At 32.1% G+C, this 20,458-nt stretch overlaps 1 protein-coding gene across 3 annotated transcripts; it reads left to right on the forward strand.

The window, feature by feature from the left end:
• The first annotated feature begins 712 nt into the window (after positions 1-712).
• Positions 713-19,721, forward strand: LOC124356732 (ESF1 homolog). Of its 3 annotated transcripts, none has more exons than XM_046807911.1 (11): positions 713-847; positions 5,406-6,028; positions 7,828-8,012; positions 10,849-10,956; positions 12,527-12,727; positions 13,929-14,163; positions 14,597-14,892; positions 15,278-15,433; positions 15,572-15,742; positions 16,806-16,952; positions 19,614-19,721. In XM_046807911.1, the coding sequence occupies exons 2-11, from the start codon at positions 5,425-5,427 to the stop codon at positions 19,701-19,703; spliced, it is 2,193 nt and encodes a 730-aa protein (XP_046663867.1). In that variant the 5' UTR covers positions 713-847; positions 5,406-5,424; the 3' UTR covers positions 19,704-19,721. The 3 variants fall into 3 exon arrangements, with proteins under 3 accessions (XP_046663867.1, XP_046663869.1, XP_046663868.1); XM_046807913.1 differs by having other exon boundaries at positions 719-766; XM_046807912.1 differs by having other exon boundaries at positions 767-836.
• Positions 19,722-20,458: the final 737 nt, after the last annotated feature.

The following is a 20,458-nucleotide window of genomic DNA, read 5'->3' on the forward strand; positions in this document are numbered from 1 at the left end:
AATCAAATTGCTATTCAAGCGAATATCAAATTGCTGATCATGATGAATTTTCAGACAGAACAAAATCATCACATAGGATATATGTATTTATATAAATAACGAAGGTATTGCTTGTTAAAACTCACAGAGAATTCTCAAATTCTAATAAAAGCCAATGGCACAGTGGCAACAGAATTTAACAAAGATGTCGTCGTTAGGAATAAGAGTTGTAAACAGACATTCTTTATAATTTTAATGTGGCAGGGTGATATTTGACAGACATTAAACACACCATATTTACATCAGATGAAGTTTATTAGTCTAACACTGTAAAATACTGATATGAGTTGCGTTAAGGGGATCAATTGGATGATATAACGGTATTCAATAATTGCATTGGGTATATTAAAGCACGTATGTATAGAACAATTTGAGGAATTGACAGTTTTAAACTCCACCATATTTACTCTCCCTTAAGCGGAACATTGTCATCTCTAGGAGCATATTTCGGAATTTAAAAAAAGTTTTACAAATACCGTATATGTGTGCGGTCTGAAAACAACACCTATTTATCAAGTTATCTGTTGAATAAAATTTTAAGTGAAGTAAAGTGAAAAAAATGTGGTCACGAACTGGTATGTAAATTTCAAGATTAAATAAGCGTGGTTTCATGGTTTATACATCAAGCCCAAAACCAGAGATATAAAAAAATATTACTTGCCATGTGCTTGGTCTTGATGTTGGTTCTCATGTGCAAGCAGACGTAACAACTGAACTGAATACACAAGTCAGAAGTTAGTACTGTTATTATCCACATTGTGGGTGTTTAAACGTGATTTGTATGGATTTCTAGTATATTAAGTTTTAAGTAAGTTATAACTATGATAATATGATTAGTGTTTGTGCATGTTTTACGAATAAAGTGGTCTCTGGTTCGAGGTTCAGGTCAGAATAATAATTTTTACATGAAATGACTACCCCCCCCCCCTAATTTTAGGCCTATTCTAACCTCACTCGTTCAAAACCCTTCTAAGTGGTATATTCATTCACCTGTAGTGGTACACAACTTTTTAGAAGTTTAGCATTCATATGTTGAAATTAAATAATCAGTACATATAACAATTAGCAAAGTCTAACATATATGTTTGGGTACAGTATGATAAGCAGACCCGGTTTTTTATATTGAAATTGGCAAACGAGATTACTTAATCATAACCATTGATATAATCAATCGATACTAATTAATTATTTTGAACAATTAACTTGAATAATCTATATCAACAGCAGTAAACACTTTCAAATAATACAAGTAAGGTAATATTTCAATTTTACATAAGTAACATTTGATTATTACAAATGGCAGTCAATTTTAGTAAACTACATGACATTGCTTTGAAAGATGATAAGAAATGTTTTTTGTGGCTTCAACATGTAGGACTCGTACCGAAAAAACCCATTATGTGAAATTTGTGGGAAAGAAACAACTGTAACTGTGAGAGAAGCATATATGGTTGTCTTCAGTTTTCCTAATTTCGGTTATAATAATTTGTTTGATCACCGTTAATATTAAATTCACATTTTAATTTAAAACATATGTTTGTTATTGCAGACTATAGATACTTTGGGTAGGGTCCAATAAGCGGACCCGGTTTTTTATATCGAAATTGGCAAACTATATTACTTAATCATAACCATCAATATAATCAATCGATACTGATGAATTATTTTTAACAACTTAAATAATCTATATGAACAGCTGTAAACACTTTCAAATAATACAATTAAGGTAATATTTTAAATTTCACATAAGTAACATTGTGTATTAAAATGGCCGTAAATCTTAGGAAGCTTCACAAAATTGCTTTAAAAGACGATAAAATATGTTTTTTATGGCTTCAGGATGTTGGGTTAGTACCTAAGAATCCATTATGTGATATTTTTGGAAAGATAACAAATGTAACTGTTAGAGGAGCTAACATGGTCGTCTTCAGATGCAAAAAAGAAGGTAATGGTGGACACAACTTTAGTAAAAACGTTTTCGTTCTGTTTCATTTTGTTAAAGTTATGAGTTTCCCTGATTTTGGTTATGTTCATTTATTATTTGTTATCATTAAATTCACATTTTAATTTAAACATGATTGTTATTACTTTTATATCGATTGATAGTCTATGATTCGATATGCGAATATTAGGTATCGATGATTATATTCTTCGATATAAAAACCGGGTCCGCTTATTGGACCCTACCCGATACTTTTATATCAATTGAGAGTCTAGGATTTGAGATGTGAATATTAGGTATCAATGATTACATTCTTCGATATAAAAAACCGGGTCCGCTTATCGTACCCTACCCATGTTTTTCCAGGAAAAGCTACTGATTAAAAAAATAATAATAACTAGCCTAGTTACCATTGCACATTTAAAAGTTAAATTAGGCTGTTTCTTAGAATTTTTTTTAAAACACTTAGCACACTATAGCAATTTACTAAATTACCTCACCTAGTGTAGCATGATGCTGTTCTACTAACTGTTTTCTACTAAGCTGTTCACTGACATTGAAGTTATGACAAAAGTTATGATTGGCTGATGGCAAAAAATGTTAAAGGCAATGCGTTTCAACTTTAAGCATTCGTGATTAGACCCTTTTGAGTTTTATATTTTACTGATCTCTACTATCTTGAGGAATGTTTTTCTTTTGTTGCCATCAGCGCAGGGCAGTACCATGAAACTACAGACCACACTGATGGCCGAAGGCATTACTGGCAGTCCGTTAAATTACTAGTTCCTTTTTCATGAAAAGCCTGAAATATTAAAAAAAGTCTAAAAAGGTTAGAGTAATTTTTGAACAACCTGACAGCTTTTAACATATCTGGCAGTGATAACCATTAGAAGATATTTCTATTCTAATGTCCATGCAAAATTCCATGATTTTTTGTAATAAAATAACTGAAAAGATTTGGGTATCACTTCAACTATTTTGAGGGGAGGACTTCTAAAGTCACATATTAGCTCTCTTACTGAAATCACAATCTATGATGTAATATTCGAATGAGTCCTGCGATAGTTTTGAAATGGACTAGGCATATTTGAAGAAAATATTATTTCAGCGTTTACGAAATTTCATCACTATGGTACTTTTTTGTATTTAGTATTTTTTACATTATTTAATATTTTTTATATGACATGAGCACAAAAATGCAATCAAATCTAAAATAATTACGATTAAATTAAATTCCTAAAAGAAACATCAGCCTGTTTTGCAGCCCACATGGATCACGGTTGTCTTTCCTTATATAATTTCTTTTCATTCTTGGAGAGTATAAATATCCATAAACCCGATAAAGTACAGGGCAAGTCTTGCTCTCTGATCTCTGTAGGCCTATGCTATAATATCCTATTTTCTTTCTAACAAATAATTATAGGGACTGAGTATTAGTACTCTATGTTAAATTTCATTAAATATTTTAAAATTTTTATTTTTAGTTAATTGAACATTTTTCCGACACCTGTAATTGTCTCAAATGTTATTAAACATTTTTTTCTGTAATATATCTCAATAGTAAAAATTGTAGAGAATAACCTCCTTGGTTCGGTATAGGAATGATATCAATTGTTTAAAATCTAATTAGTGTCATATCCCTCATCAGTGCGAAACACACTCGTCCCTTGATGCTTTCTCATCCCTAAAATAAATTGTACTTTGTGTCTGCTTTGTGCATGGATAAATTTGCATTGCAGTGCTGCACACTAGACACTCAGCTTTGATGGGGCAAAAATTGGATTTGTTTTTCGTTACTGCGATGACTACTCAAAGTAAGCAGTTATAGTACAGGAGAGCCCATGAATGTGGCAGGCTATACTAAGTGTGTGGTCACTGGTCGCAGTAGGATTACTCCGGATGGAGAGGCTTGACCTACTTTCAGGGTTGAAGAACAACTAATCGGACGGTGTCAGGGATACCGGTTAATATTTTACTGCTTTTATTTGGATAGATTAGATTTTTTTTTTTTTTTTTTTTTCCTTCTGAGGGAAGAGGACACTTTGTCCCCGCACTTAGTCCTAAAAGGACCTTTGCGCCTCCCTTACTTTTATTTGTGCCCTCAAAAACCGAGGCTTTTGCAAAAACCAATCAGATTTAAGGGCTCCTGTTCTCTGATGTCCTTGGGGCTGAGGAGATATGCTCCCAAGTATCTTTTCCTAGTCTCTACGATGGCAGGACAATCCAACCAAATGTGCTCTGCTGACTCCTCCTCCTCTCCACAGAGTCTACATTCGCTGCTCCTACTAAGGCCTACCTTCACAAGGTGCTTCCTCAGAGGGCCATGTCCTGTCAACATTCCTAATATCAGTCTTATATCCTCCTTATTCTGGTCTAGGAGAGCTGTCCACCCTTTTGCATAAGGAGAGATAAACATTTTCGATATTCTTAAACCCGAGGCTCTGCTCCAATTCTTGTATCTTGTCCTCTTTTCCCAATCTTTAACCAGAGCTTTAATGCTGGAGAAGGATATTCCACAACCTGGCTCAGGCCCCACCAATATGGATTCTGCTCCCTTTTTGGCGAGGATGTCCGCTTTTTCGTTTCCATGAATTCCTTCATGACCCGGCACCCATCCGAGTGTTACTCTGTTATTTGTTGCTAGCTCTGCTAGGGCCTTCCTGCATTCCCAGACCGCTTTCGAATTAATCGAACAGGTATCCAGTGCCTTCAGTGCAGCCTGACTATCAGAGAGTATAAGGTATGATAATCCTTTTGTCCCCAACTGTGTGAGTCTTCTAGAACATGAATCTATTGCCATGACCTCCGCCTGAAAAACTGAGGCATGTCTTCCTAGGGGCACAGCCATGTCAACTCCAGGTCCATGTATTCCATATCCTGCCCTTGAGTCTAGGAGTGAACCATCGGTGTAAAACTTCAGGACTCCTTTTTTTAGGGTAGGCCTCCCTTTTAATCCATTCCTCCCTACTTCCGATAGAGACCGTGTATGGTTTTTCAAAGGAGTATTTCTTAACCATAGTATCAGATACTTTGTTTGATTTAGATTGTTGTAGTGATAAGAATGTTTTTATTATTGGAAACAATGTTATGATGCTGATTAGTTTGAATTTAATAGAAAAGCCCGATATCCTACCCCCTCCCCCACTCTTCTGTCACAACATTACTGGAAATCCATTAGTGCTGTGGATTCTCATTTTGATTGTGTACTGACTTGACAACTTTATTGCTATCATGACTTTGTCAGTGATTTGTAAAAATCTTTATCAGAATAATACACTATTATTATTTACAGATATAGGAATTATTGCTAAAACGTTTCTTTAATAAAATTGGAATATGTGTATAATACTTTTAGCCTATAGTAACAAACAGTAGCAGATAAAATTATCATGATGCTTCAATGTAAATGTTTGTTTGTTATCAGGTAAAATTTCTGCACTTCAATGGAAGGTATAAAAGATGACAGGTTTTCTCAAATCTCGTCAGATCCTCGTTTTCGTTCAGTTCCAAAATCAGTTAGAAAAGTGAAGATAGATAAAAGATTTCAGTCCTTATTTACAGACAGACGATTCCAAGTGAAGTATAGTGTTGATAAAAGGGGCAGACCCGTTGATCAGTCCTCACATGAAAACTTTAGAAAATACTATGATTTGTCAAGTGATGATGAATCGGGTGAAGAGGAAGAAGAAGAGGAAAATGAATCTGAAAATCAGCAGAACCACGAAACAAGTTCTAAATTGATTCAAAAACCTTCTAAATCTCCAAAATCAAATAACTGGACTGTAACATTATCAAGTGACAAAGATGCCAACTCGTTAGATGATAATGAAACAAACAAAACTGGTAATGAAATAAACAAAAATAATACAAACATTTTAAAGAAAAGCAAAAAATCACATATTGATCTTAATGATACTGACAGGACTGAAAAAGCTCGTATGACTGATGAAATCAAAATGAAATTAAGGGACCCCAATATTGATTATGCTCGAGGTGTAGGTGCTCTTTTGTCAGAAAGCTCCTCAGAAGAAGAATCAAATAGTGAATGTAAGTACAAATTAAACAACTAATAATTAGGCCTAATCAATTAGTGTTTAAAAAAGTTCATATTTATAGAAGAGGAAAATGAATCTGAAAATCAGTAGAACCATGAAACAAGTTCTAAAACTTACTCTTTTAGTACTTACTCTTTTTAGTTGAGGGAGTAATTATTTTCGTAATCAAATATTTTTTAAACTGTGAAGCATCCTAGATTTTATAGTTGACAGCCGGCACAGACTAGTCTGGAAATAATTTAGGAGGATTTACTATGAGGGGCTTGAAGAGTACAGAATACCCCTGTGAGGTGAGATGGGTATGAATCTTTTACCTGGAGTTTTTAAGGATTAGTTTGAAAATAGTGAACTAATATAGTATTTTGAATACAGTTGTCAGGCTTAAGAATCTATTTACCATGTAATTATTTTAATCCTGGAATTGGCAAATATACCTTATATCAGTAAGCCATCTATGCCACGTTCTTAATGGCAGCGCCCAATATTGAGTCTTAACGTGTGTTATGTATTGTATTATTATTTCAAATGTGGTACTCTTGTACAGATATTGATACTAATCAAAAAGGGAAATCTATTAAAATATAATTAATTCAATAAACAGTTTAAGTTTTATGTTTATAATCGGCTAATGGTGGGTTTACTTTAATTCTTCTCGTGCTGTTGCAAGTATTGTGTTGTCACAATACAATTTATTTCCATTACATTGTATTGATTTTCATTTATATTATTATGTATTTGACACCTGTTCTAAACTTGATGTTTATGAATAAAGCTTTCTGTATTCTGTCAGCCATTTCACACGGCTCTTCTATTTTTCCACTAAACAGCTGTTTAAATTTGTGTTAAATTGTTTTAATGTGTCATGGTGAATATTCTTATGTCTTTTCGAGTTACTGAAATAATAATCAGTGTTCATTGCATAATGTATAATGAATTACAATATCACAATTGAATAGTAAATGAAAATTCAAGGTAAAATAGAAAAAAGTATGTAAACAGATATTTCATATTTATTGTTCATCTATTATTGGAATATTGTGGCAGTTGAATTATTAGTATTAGTATTATGACTTGAGTCAAAGTGAAGCTTATGTAACTGAATAAGTCAAGTGGAACCTGCATACTTGCGTGGTTAAGTTGCAATCTTGACCAAGTATGGATATCTATTTTTTCTAAATCTATATCTTTTTTTTTTCAGAAAAAGTTTGTAAGGATAAAAATTAAAATTATTGTCTTTTTATAAAACATGTTTCTTAGATTTTTCCAAATAATAGAAGTTTTTTATACATACATGAAAATAAAATAAAGGGGACGATGCCTTGTTCAATAAACTCCAAAGATACTGCCACTGAGAGAAGTTAGACCATTGTGTAAGGGTTAAAGTAATTCATAGTTTTAATATGGTTTTGTTATTTTTTTTACACATTGTTAATGTGCAGTGGAACATGCATAATTCAAGCATTTTTAATTAATTGAAAACTTGAAATTTTGAAAACGTTTCGATCATATTTACTCATTACAAAAAAAGTATAAATGCCTTACTTGCCTGTATTCTTATAGAAGATTTATATATGTGTACAGAACTAGAGAAAGTAAGACATTAACAAATTCTACAAGTGTTCTATTTGTTTACTTCCAAGCAAATGACATCTGTGTATAAGTTTGATAGCAGTTAACCTCATAGATGCAGAAACCTTAGATCTAACTCCTGGTTGTCCTGAGGATAGGCTAAACAGTTTTAGTAGTAGCTGATGTCGTGGTGCTAATCATGTGGTGTGATGTGCATTACAGCAGAATCTGATGATGAGACTCAGGACCACGGTTGGGGAGAGCTGGACAAAGATGCTGAGACTACTGATGAACCCACAGATCGTCTGGCAGTCCTGCACATGGACTGGGACAGGATACGAGCTGTGGATCTCATGGTGCTGTTTAACTCGTTTTTACCCCCAAATGGAATCATCAACTCCATTACAGTAAGAATTAATGAAAATTTTACAACTTTTTAGTTTGTAGTTATTGTGGATTGAATCCCAGAATAAAAATGTTTATTATACTAATTTGTATTATGTAAACATATAAATTGAGAACTTATCAAAGTGAACCTTTTACATAGTCTGTTCAATTAGGATCTACTGAATTAGAACTATTGAACTATTAATAGACAATATTCTTTTTTGAGATTGCGTCACTTTGATAATAAAATCCATTTATTTATTATAGTGAATATCTTCTATATGGGTTGAGAAATTCTTTTTCAGTGTAGAAGGGTCTTGATTGCAGCCACTGTGTCAGCATCCTCTTGAAGTGCTGTGGAGGCTCTTTATGCAGGTATTCTGGCAGGTGGTTGAAGTAAAGTGCTCCTTTGAAGGATGGTTTTTTAATCAAAAAGACTTAAATGATGAGGTGGTTAGGTGAAATTAGAGGCATTACGAGGGGTGTTGTGTAGATTTAGATCTCTGTGCCTGGTTTGTTGAAAGCTGACTGCATAGAGGATTACTTCTCCGGATATAAAGAGATACAACAGTGAGTATGTTAAACTTCTTAAAAGTTTCTTTGCAGCTCTTCTGAAATTGAAGTCCTGCTAGGCATCTTGGGGCTCTTTTTTGTTGTATGAGTACCCTTTACAAATGGGCGTTTACTGCTCCTCCCCAAAGCGTTATCCCGCATCGCAAGTGTGATTCAAACAATGCGAAGTAGGCTAAGTTAGATGTGTCTATGCCACTCACTTGTTTTATTCTTCGTATCACATAGGTGCTTGCACTTGTTTTATCAATGAGAATTTTTGCTTTGATAGCATATTTCTTCTACTCTAATGTTACATGGCTCATAATACCGGAGAAAATGATTGAAACAGCCTTGAGTGTAACATTTTTTATTTTTTAAATAGGATTACTGGGAATGATGTAGAAAAAGTGAAATCACTGACAATAATTTCACCAGTAATTATAATCATTTTTTACAAAATTTTGTACAAAGCACTTTGTAATTTTTTTAAATATTTTTGTGACAGGTTGTTGTGGATATCTTAAAAGTATTTTAATTCACATGTGAACCCTAAAGGTGGTTATGTTAACGAGTTTATTATAACAAAAAAATAATAGGCTAAAATAGCTACCCCCACTGTAGGTTAAAATTATGCATACATAAGTGTACATTTGAAAAATTAGAGAATAAAATCTTAGTCTCTACAGATTTTGTCAGACTCTGTACTTAAAAATTAATGAAAATACTACACTCCTGGACAAAAGTTTTGAACCACCCTAGTAATTGACAATTAAGATTATGCAGAACCTGTTATCATATCTAATACACTAACCAACCCATCATTTGAAGAAAGATAATCTATTACTTAGTACAACCTTCTCCCTTATCATATTTCCTGTTTTTTATCTAATCTATAGTCCAAATTCCCCAAATTCCAGGTGAAGTGTCATTCTTACAGTTTTCATCATATTATTAGTTTTATTCTTCTGAGCAAGCTTGAATTATAATGAGCTCTATTAGTGTTTGAAATCAATAAGCTGTACAGTAAATAGACTAAAATGGATATCCATCTTCGTTTGACTTCTACTGAGGAACGTAGAGCAGCAAGAATTTTAATTCAACAGGATTGCTCACAAAAAGAAGTGAATAGAATGTTTGGAGTACACCATTCAAGAGTTGATTTCTAGAAACTGGATAAGACAACAGAAAACTAGTTCAGGGCTGATCAAGAGTCACAGATAGATCAGATGATCGATTTCTAATAGGCAATAGTCTACAGAGGAGACTAGTACTCAGCTGCAGAGTTAATCAGGCAGCTATGTAAAATGCACATTTCAAGTCGTACAGTACGTAGATGTCATAGAGAATGTGATTTGAGCAGCAGATCTGATCATGTCCTGCCCTCACCACTCGTCATCGAGTGTCCAGACTTAGACCAGAATGTCTGCTTCTCCCCCAGAATACCCTTTGGGAGGTATTCAGTTATGTTTTGGGGTGGTATTAGTGCATGCACAGAGCTCGTAGCACTTCCTAGACCAACGCAGGAGTACGTAGATGTTCTTCTAGTAGGAAGAACATTATTGTTCCATTTGTTGGTCCTTATTTGAAATTGATGCATGACAATGCTCGTCCACATAACGCTGCAGCAGGCCGAGACTACCTTAGTGAGGCTGGTAGAGACACAATTGAATGGTCCCAAAGAGTCTGGATCTCAATCCACTATAAGAGCCAGAAACAACACAAAAATATAACAGCCAGAATCAACACTCCAACAAGCCTGACTGCCTTACAAAACAGCTTGATTGAAGAGTGACTGGTAATACCACAAGAATATATTCAACATGTTATTACTGGAATGAGACAGACTCCAAGGGGGAAGAAGAGCAAAAGGTGGAAACAAAAAAACATTAAATTAGTAAACCAGATCAACTAAACAATTTGTACTCCTACTTATACCTGATTTATCATAATTACTTCATAAGTTGTGTTAATTTTTTTCCCAACATTTGAAATAAAATAGCTTTTTAATTTATTTATTTTCTTTCTATAGTTTAAAATAAAAGAGAAAACATTTCTTAATGCCCTAATTAACCTATAATATACTTTATATACAAACACAATTGTGGTACAAAACTTTTTTGACCAGAAGTGTATTTTAAATCTACTTGTAAGGCTTTATTTTGTGGGAAAATCATTTAGTTTTTACTATTATACAATAATTTGTCATCTCACGATCAATTTGAGACACCTTACATGAATCATCCTGTATAATTGATCAGATCAATTTATCCATTTGTAATAAATCAGTCATCTATTTCTTTTCAGATCTACCCATCAGAGTTTGGACTGGAACGAATGAAAGAAGAAGAAGGAAAAGGTCCCATTGAACTTGTTAACATAAAAAATGAAGATGAGGAAACACTTGACGAAGAAGTAAGATTTAAAATAATTCTAATATTTGATAATGTTTTAACTCAACTTTACCCAGGCGTGATTAAAAAAGTTTTAGAGTAACATTTTCCAATGCTCTTTTTCTGTAAGAATTATGAACTCCTTCATCTGAAACATGTACAATTATTTGTGGTATATCAGATCATTTTATTTTGTATAGAACTTGTTCTTCACTCTTACACGATTTCTGTAAATATCTTTGATTTGTAATGTTTGTGTTGTAGAATTTTACTCAGTATAACAAATCTATTTGCTATGTAAATACATTCAAACAAAGTTAGTTTTAATGTTTATTGAATTTCCATTATTTAACTTTATTATTTCTCTATTTATATTTGTCTTTATCACCTGGTCAGTAGATAAAACATAGGAAAGTAGTGGTGGCTGAGAAAAACTGTGTTTCTGTGGATAATGTGTAACTGGACACAAAACTTGCCTTATTTGTATTAGTTTGATACACTGTTACCAGTGCAGGTTAAAAATTAATAAGGAAATAGTACTTCTGAGTAATTCATCACATGTATTATTAGACCATGTACAATGCTAAAAGTTTAACTATATTTTCACACAAAAACTCAAATTGATTTTATGAATAAATCAAACCGAAAACCGAATAAATCAAGTGTAAGTCAGTATTTGCAGTGAGGGTAAATTTTTCAAACAATAAATCCTATTATTATGAATAAACTTTCACATTAAAAAACTTCAACATAAAATTTTAATGATACAATTATTTTTATCTGATTACTGAATGGGTAAAGTTAATTACTGAATTTAATTTAAATTATTGTCAAATTGAACCTTGAAAAGGCAAAATTAAAAATACATGCATTTTTTATATTTATGAATGTTATTCATAGTAACATAAGTTTATATGAAAATGCTTTATATACAACATGTTTTAGTACTGGATTTAGATATTCATAATGGCTAAAAGATTAATATTTCTGTTTTAGAAAAATATTCTAAATGTAAATGTAAGAGAAAGCTCAGTTAAATTTATTTGTACATTCTAAATTTAATTATTTACACTATCATATTGTCAAAACTGCAATAATTAGTAATACCAGACTTAACACTATCTATGTACTAGTAATAGAGCAGCAGCCTGCACCAAAATAGTCTAATGTTGGTTGATGTGCATTTCAGTCATCCCTCTACACCTTGCGCCCAACACTGCTGCCAGTTTTACATGTATAAAAAATTACTGATCTGTCTTAACATCTGGTGCAATAAACAAACCTCATTACAAGTTATCATAAACAAATATATGTACGTTTTATTTAATTTATTTGTTTTTTCGGTAAATCAAACAGACAGTAGTGAATTGTAGTTATGGTAGGGACTGCTCTAGTATAGTACAAATTCTGTAACATGGATATGGATATGATTTGGTATCTAGTGGTGACTAATTTTTGAGCTCTTTTATATTGATTCAATATTAATACGGTTTTTATACAAGTAAACTTTAACATAGCATAGAATCAGTCAGATGTTTCGTCTCTCTTTGTGGACGGAAACGTTGTGAACAAACAAGTTGTTTTGTTTACAGAGCAAGGAAGGGAAACGATACCACATGGAACGGTTGAGACAGTATCAGCTGAACAGGCTGAAGTACTACTATGCCATAGTCAAGTTTGACTCCGCGGAGACCTCCAACCATGTATATACTGAGTGTGATGGACTGGAATATGAGAGCAGTGCAACTAAGTTGGATCTGCGATTTGTTCCTGAAGAAGAAACCTTTGATCAGGTAGAGTTCAGTTACATTCATATACTTTGAACTAAGTTGATGAAAAATGTGGAACTTGCTTGTATTACACTGAAAGTGTTAAGTAAAAAATTATATTAAAATATATGTTTTAACTAAAAATACATTTTAATTTAATTATTTTATGTTGCATAACAATTTTATTATTTATCCTTTAAAGGTGAGTTTCCTGATACTTTGGTACTAAAATCACTACAATATGTGCTATGTATTAAAAGTTGAAATTTGATTATTTTATGAAAATTAACAAAAGTCACTGCTTGGGTTTTTGTACAAACTTATCTGGAATACGAACATGAAATTTTGTTTAAGATGAAGTAATCTTTCCTTTAGGATAAAAATAGATTTATTTTGTGTATTGAGTGAGGTATGCTCAGTTTAACGCAGGATCTGAATTACATATACATTGACCTAACTTTATTGGCTGGTTGATAAAGCCTATTCTCAATTCTCTGTTGGTTGATGTCCTCTACAGTCTGGACATACCGGACTTCTGTAGTAGTGTCAGTGTTGACTCAGAATACTTATAAGCCGTTGTGTGAATGGCCTCAAGTAGTACAGCGTGACAAAACTTTGTACCAATGCTATTATACAATAGACATATTATGTAATGAATACTGGTCAAAAACAAACTCATAATTATAATATACAATAATACACCTTTTGACTCTTTTTGATTGATTTTATTGTTTACAATGTACATTTCGAATTCGATGAATTCATCTTCAGGTACATGTAGGTTAAGGTAATGTAGTAAATAAATAATTGAAACCAAATTGTTATAATTATGTACTTTCTTTTTTCTTTGTAGTTTTAAGTAAAAATTGACATCATTCATAGACAGCAGATTCAATACTCATCTTCCCAAAAATCACAATAAAAAAAACCAAATGACTTATTTGATAATTATAAGAAATAAACTCTTTTCCTTTTTCCAGAAAAAAGGTTGAAGTCTAGTTTTAAAATACTGTTGTTTTAAAAAAGTAGACTCATTCATTGGACTTAATTTTGTTCTCTTAGTTACTCTCTGAATAACCTTTAGGAAAACATGTCTCTTGCATTAAATAATGATAGAACACAATAAAGAGATAAATTAAAAAAAAGAATAGTATATTGGATTTCCAGTTTTAACATCCAAGGAATGCAAGAAACTGTGAGTTATCTATAGATATGGTTGATCCAGGAACCACATGAGGTGTGCACTGCGATGCCAGACCCAGCGAAGTATGAGCCTCGGCTGTTCATCAATACAGCGCTGCAACAGGGCAAGGTGGAGTTAACATGGGATGAGATGGATCCTAGACGCCAGGAAATCACCAAGAAGATACAGAAGAATGCTGATAATGTTGACAATGATGACATTAACGCTTACCTAGCCTGCTCTAGTGGAGAAGAAGAGGATGATGAAAATCACCAAGGTTGGAATTAGTCTTGTGTGTACTTAACAGCCTTATATTATCTTCTTTTAAAAAACTATTAAAGAGCAAAATGTAGAGTTTATGAGGTTGAAAATAATAATGCTTCAAAATTGAAGTAATCAATAAATTTTATAGATATGGAAATAAAACCAGCCATGTTTCACCAATTTGTGTACTTTGAGTTGCTGAGTTATTTTGTTGTTCTTGTAGTTTGTTTCCACTGTATTGTTGATATTTAAAACTCAACTGTGAATTTCAAGTTTTTATTTTGTTCTGATTTGAATTTTGTACTACTTTATATCTAAAAATAAACACCAACTGAAAAAGTACAATATTTCTGGAGATCTTTTAGGTATCTCTTGGTTTCAAGAACATTTATTTGAAGGCACAATGTATTTATACATTTTTCAGATTGTTTTATTTTTGTTTACAGATGACACAAGTATTGTACATGACATCAAACAAGATTCAGAAGGAGTGAAGGGGAAAGACAAAATTGCTCAGTACAAATCTTTATTAGCGTCATTGGAAGAGGAAGAAGATAAGAAAAGAAACAGAGACGTGGATCTAGAAATAACATGGGATGTTGGTATGAAAGAGAAGGCAGAAAAATCCATCAAAGAAAAACTTAATACGCCTCAAACACCTTTTGAAGAGATGTTGGAAAAACGCAAGCAAAAGAAAAAGTTAAGAAAGGAGGAGAAGTTAAAACAGAAAGGAAAAGAACAGGTATTAAAATATTTTATTTTCAGTGTATTTTATAAACGTGCATTTTTTATGAGAGTAATTGAAGAATACATTTTGATTAAGAGTGTATTCTTACTTTTATGTCAATGGGAATCATACTAAACATTTCTATTTCTGAACAAAGTTTAAAAAAATCCTAATTAAGGGATTTTAATCTAGACCTGTTTTTATTAAAATTGAAATTTACAAATTTAGAAGATTTTATTACAACAATATTTTTGTTTCATGAAAAGTCCGAATGCAGATTTAATGCTGCTTATTCAAAAAGGTATGCATTGTGACAAGCCTTGTTACTGAGACATTTTTAAGTGTAAGGCCCTCACGTTTTGAATTGCATGTCTTCAATAAACTGTGAATTATTTTTTAGGAAAGCAGCAGTGAAGACAATTTGTGTTCTGATGATGAGATTCCTTCAGATGTTGACATGGCCGATCCATTCTTTAGATCAGAGCAAGTATCTACAGTAAAGAAAAGTAAGAAAGCTAACAATGAAGTAGAATCTGAAGAAGCTAAACAAAAGAAGGTATGAATAGCACTCTACATTTTAACGTTTAGGATAATTCTTGTATTCAGTCACTTGTTAATGTAATCAAATTGATATTGTAATTGTCTCTATACAAAAATTTTAAACATAATTTTAACTAGATATAATCATTTTTAGGCTGAACTTGAGCTTCTACTTATGGAAGAAAATGATTCTGAAGTTCAGAAGAGTCACTTTAATATGAAGTCCATCCAAGATCAAGAAAATGATGGAAAGAAAAAGAAAAGAAGAAAGCAGTTAAAGAAAAAGAATATTAAAGAAAATATTACAAATAATGATGATTTCCAGGTATGTATTGTTGTTATAACTAATTAGAATTTTAGTAAGATTCAATACCGCCCGTAGTCAAGCATACCAAGAGGTGGTTTTAACCTTAAGTGCCAGGTTTTCTGTTGTGTTGTAACAGCCGTCTGCTGGATTTATTTTTATAATCATTGAAAATTAAAACTAATTCTGTTAGTGGTGATTTCTTACAACTTCATTCACAAGCAATAACAAGTCATGATTAATTATCTTCTGTGATCTCCATATCAGATTGAATTGTAAATAATTTTCTCAAGCTCTATTCACAAGTAATAAGAAGTCATGCTTTATTATCATCTGTGGTCTCTATGTGATATTGAATGGTAAATGATTCTCTCTACCTTCATTCACAAATAATAAGAAATCATGTTTGATTAATTCCTGTGGTCTCCATGTCAGATTGAATGGTAAAGAATTCTCTCTAGCTTCATTCACAAGCATTAAATCATGCTTGATTAATTTTTGATGTTTTCTGGTTAGATTGAATAGTGAATTATTTTTTTTAGGTTCATTCTCAAATAATCACAAGTCATGAATTTACTCTTTACACTTTAGTTTAAACAATGTTTAGGAATTTAAGATCATCATCTCTAATTTTACAAAAATTTCTTCAAAAAACAAAAAGAACACACAAATTTACATAAACCATTAAAGTCCTCTTAATTTAAAGTTAGAAGATTTAGAAAGTTTTCTTTTTCGTGAACTATTGATTAGTTTCCAGAACATTTCTAGAGATGTTATGCATTTTTCAGAGATGAAGATTCACCCTAAAAAAGAATTTATACCGTACTCTTTCTTTGATGAACTGTTTTTATTACAATACATTTTTTACTGAGGAATGCAAAAACAAATTGTTCAAGAAAAATGTAGAATTACACTACTGTAACAAATATTTTCATGTTGATTAAATGTAAGAACATATTCAGAGACCTGACTTTGCAGCCAGTATTACACTGCTGTGTCTAGTGTAGTAGTCAGCATAATAATTCTCATTTAAAATAATGATGCAAGGATAGTGTCCATCTGTAAATTTATTTTATTTTTTTAGGTTGATATAACTGACGACAGATTCAGTGCCTTGTTCACATCTCATCACTTCAACATCGATCCTGCAGAGCCCCAGTTCCGCAAGACTAAAGCAATGGATGTAATCATATCTGAAAAACTCAAAAGAAGAAAACAGGAGCATGAACAGGTAAGAAATCATACTTTAAATCATTGACATGGCAGCTGACTGCTGCTCTATCTCTCTCTCTCTCCCTCCCTCCCTCTCTCATCATATCCTCTCTGTCAATTGACATAGTTGCAAACTATTTACCTCCACAATCAGATATATTTGATTCTAGTCTAAAATGGGCTAGTGGATCTACCTTGTCTCCTTAAACCTTAAGAAGGAATTGTGTCAGTATGAAACAATCCTCTTTTTATGGAGTTGGAGATGTGCATGAAATTCCATCATTATGAAAGATTTCAAGCTAATCTTTTGTGAATATGTAAGCAGTGTTTTAGAAAGTTAGGTAACTTGAATATGTGTTGTGGATTGGCCTTAAAGTTACAAATGTTTTTTGTGATATTTAAAAGCGTAATGTGTTAGCTAATAATTAATCTTTAATAGTAGTAATAATACAGTTTTATTTAAGGTTATTAATTAGTTTTTGTTTATATGTTACAAACTTTATTGTTTATTTATTTCAAATAAACAGATGTCAACTTGAGCTGGAATGTTGACTGCAGCAGACACCTTATGGTGCAGATGCACATTTAAGAGTAATTGGTCTCACTCAGTATAGACCAACAGTTTAGTTGTTAAATACATGTATTACATATACAGTTATTATACATTCATTTAAAATGTTGACTGCGGCAGACTCTTTATGGCACAGATGTAAATTAAGTAAAAATATATTCAACAGTATGTTCAGGCTATTGTAACACCAAAGGTGCTATATTGATTGCTGTGAATTTAAATGTACAAAATTTGAAAGACCCAATTTTCCTATATTCAAACAATGAAAAAATAGAGGAATATATGATTTTGGTGAAAATAAAAACATGTCTCTTGAACTTATCCATAAAATTCCTTTAAAAAGGCAATTTTTAAATGCAAGTGATAGTTGGTGAAACAATTTAAATTTTTTAACATATTTTTTATGTCTTGTCTTTTAAAAAAACTTCTTTTAGTATTAATCATAGTCTATTTAAAAATGAATCTTTGTAACTGGAATGGTAGGTAAAGTTAATACTTATCATAAGAAAACATATGTTTAAATAATTAATTGCATGCATGTTATGGTTATGATTTATTATTTATATTATTAGTGGTTTGAATGAAATAGCCTAGTTTTGTTATATGATAAAAAAGCTTAATAGCTATGAAACTGTAACTAAGGAAATTGTTAATCAACCTTCTCTAAACTTTAGTGCGGCATCCAAGATCTCAGGCTTATATCACCGTTGTCATTACTATCGTGTAATCTTTCCTGTACACACATCATGGAAAGATAGCTAAAAAATTAAAATATTTGAAGATCTGAATTGAGTTAGTAATGTTTAAATGTTGTGTAAACGAGATAATATGGATGGTATTTGTAGTATAACATGTTTCATTGAATTTATAAATATCTGAAGTTCATTATTATCGAGCAAGATCAATTTTATACAATTTCAACACACTGATCCCAGCATGCAGTCAAAATACCACTTGAGTTTAGCTGAGACCTTATATTCTGAAAGGTTGTGTCCAAATTTAATTGTAACATATTTTGACGACAGGCACAAGCTGTTCGATGTGTCTACCATGTGTTTTCCTGCAATTGGCTATTACTCAAAAGAATTCTTTGGCGGCACTTGATATAAATAATGTGCCTATGTTAGAATGAGTTGTATAAAATGTATATTTATTGTGCGAGTACTTTTTGTAATTGTATGAGGGCCGTTTTTTTCTTCAACCTCTGATCTTATGCCACATGACAGTCAGACACGTGGCAGGTGCACAGTTATACTGTGTTTATGGAGAAAACATCAGAAGTGAAGGTGTTGTACGTGAATGGTGTAGAAAGTTTAAAGATGGCTGAACTGATATGCACTATGAAGGTCAAGGACTTAAGCCTGTCACTACAGACAGCCTTGTTGAATAAATTGACAAAGTGCTTAGATTAACAATAAGTGCTCTATCCTTGAAATTTCCAGAAGTATCAAAATCTTCTCTTTACTCAATTGTTACAGAACATTTAGGCTACAAAATTATTTGTACTCATTGGGTACCAAAACTGTTGACTGACAAGTGACACCCACAAAACTCGCTGAATGGCTCCTTCAATTGATCTTTGAATTTGACATTCGGCCATCTTCTGACTTTTGACATGATTCACACACATCATGATGTTTTCTCTGTAAAAATGGCACATTCTCCGGTGGATTCCTGTTGCACTATTACCTCCTGCCTGCAGGAAACGAATAACACTCCTCAATTTACACTTCATGATAGAATCAATAGAGGCGACCGTGTTTATGTGACTGCAGCTCAGCGCAAATTGACTACTAGAATTTGGTAGTGACAAATGTTGTAGCGAGGAAGATCCGAGATTGATTACTGCCACTGTCTGGCCATCATGGCATGAGATCGGAGGTTGAAAAATAAACGGCCCTCATATATTGTTAATTTCTGTCGGCTACTTTTCTGTTTCTGAAAAAATGTGTATTCTCTTTTTATGTCACTGCTGTTTTATTTTTTTCCAATTTTTGGATGCTCTGTAGATGTAATATAGTACATTTTATTTTATATTATGATTAAACTATTTCAAACAAAATTATTACATTAGATATAAATATAATGAATTCTTTCGTCTTGTTTCAGGATCTGACACCACCAAAATTATTGAAAACAGACCCAGAACTATCACTTCTTGTAAAATCAATAAAAAATAAAACAAAGAATAAAAAATAACTCTGACTTTTATTTGATAAAATCATTAATCTTCACACAGGCAGCACCTATTTTTACTGGTTGTCTGATCTGTGCAGTGTACTATAAGGCTACAAGAATAGATAGAAGTGTTGGTCATCAGAAGGAACAAACATATAATTGAAAACTTGGAGCAATTGGAAACAAATTTAAAATGGTAGTAAATGTTATAAAAAACACTTTTCCAATATAATTTATTTTTGGCAGAGGCCTTTTGAAACCAAAGGTTTCATGGTCAGGCAACTCCACAAATATTTTTTCTTTTTTTTTTTAAAGTTGCATGATGATGAAACCTTTGGTTTTGAAAGGCCTCATCCAAAAAATAAATTACATTGGGAAAAAAGTTTAATATTTACTACTATTTGAAACATATAATAGTTACCGTTTTTTATAACGGTTCTTCATGACTTATGCTGACACAAACAGTAACTATCTTAACCAATTATGTTTAGTATTGAACTTACTTAGGATCAGGTTTTTTCCATTTGGTTTTGTTTTTATCACAGCAATAGTTAGTTGTTCAGTAACTCTTGTGGTAAAATCCGTTTGTTTTATTCTTTTGGAATCTTTTACAAGTCAAAAATGTTTAAAATATTTAATAATGTTCCAGAACAGATTAAGTAGTAATTTTATTAGAGGTGTGAAGTTTTGTTGTAAATGAACGTACTTTGTACTTTATCTTTACATACTTTTTGTCAACTTTATCTGGACGATCGATTGAATTTCGAGGCTTTAAT

This window comes from Homalodisca vitripennis, chromosome 3 (genome assembly GCF_021130785.1).
Source record: "Homalodisca vitripennis isolate AUS2020 chromosome 3, UT_GWSS_2.1, whole genome shotgun sequence".
Classification (NCBI taxonomy): Eukaryota; Metazoa; Arthropoda; class Insecta; order Hemiptera; family Cicadellidae; genus Homalodisca; species Homalodisca vitripennis.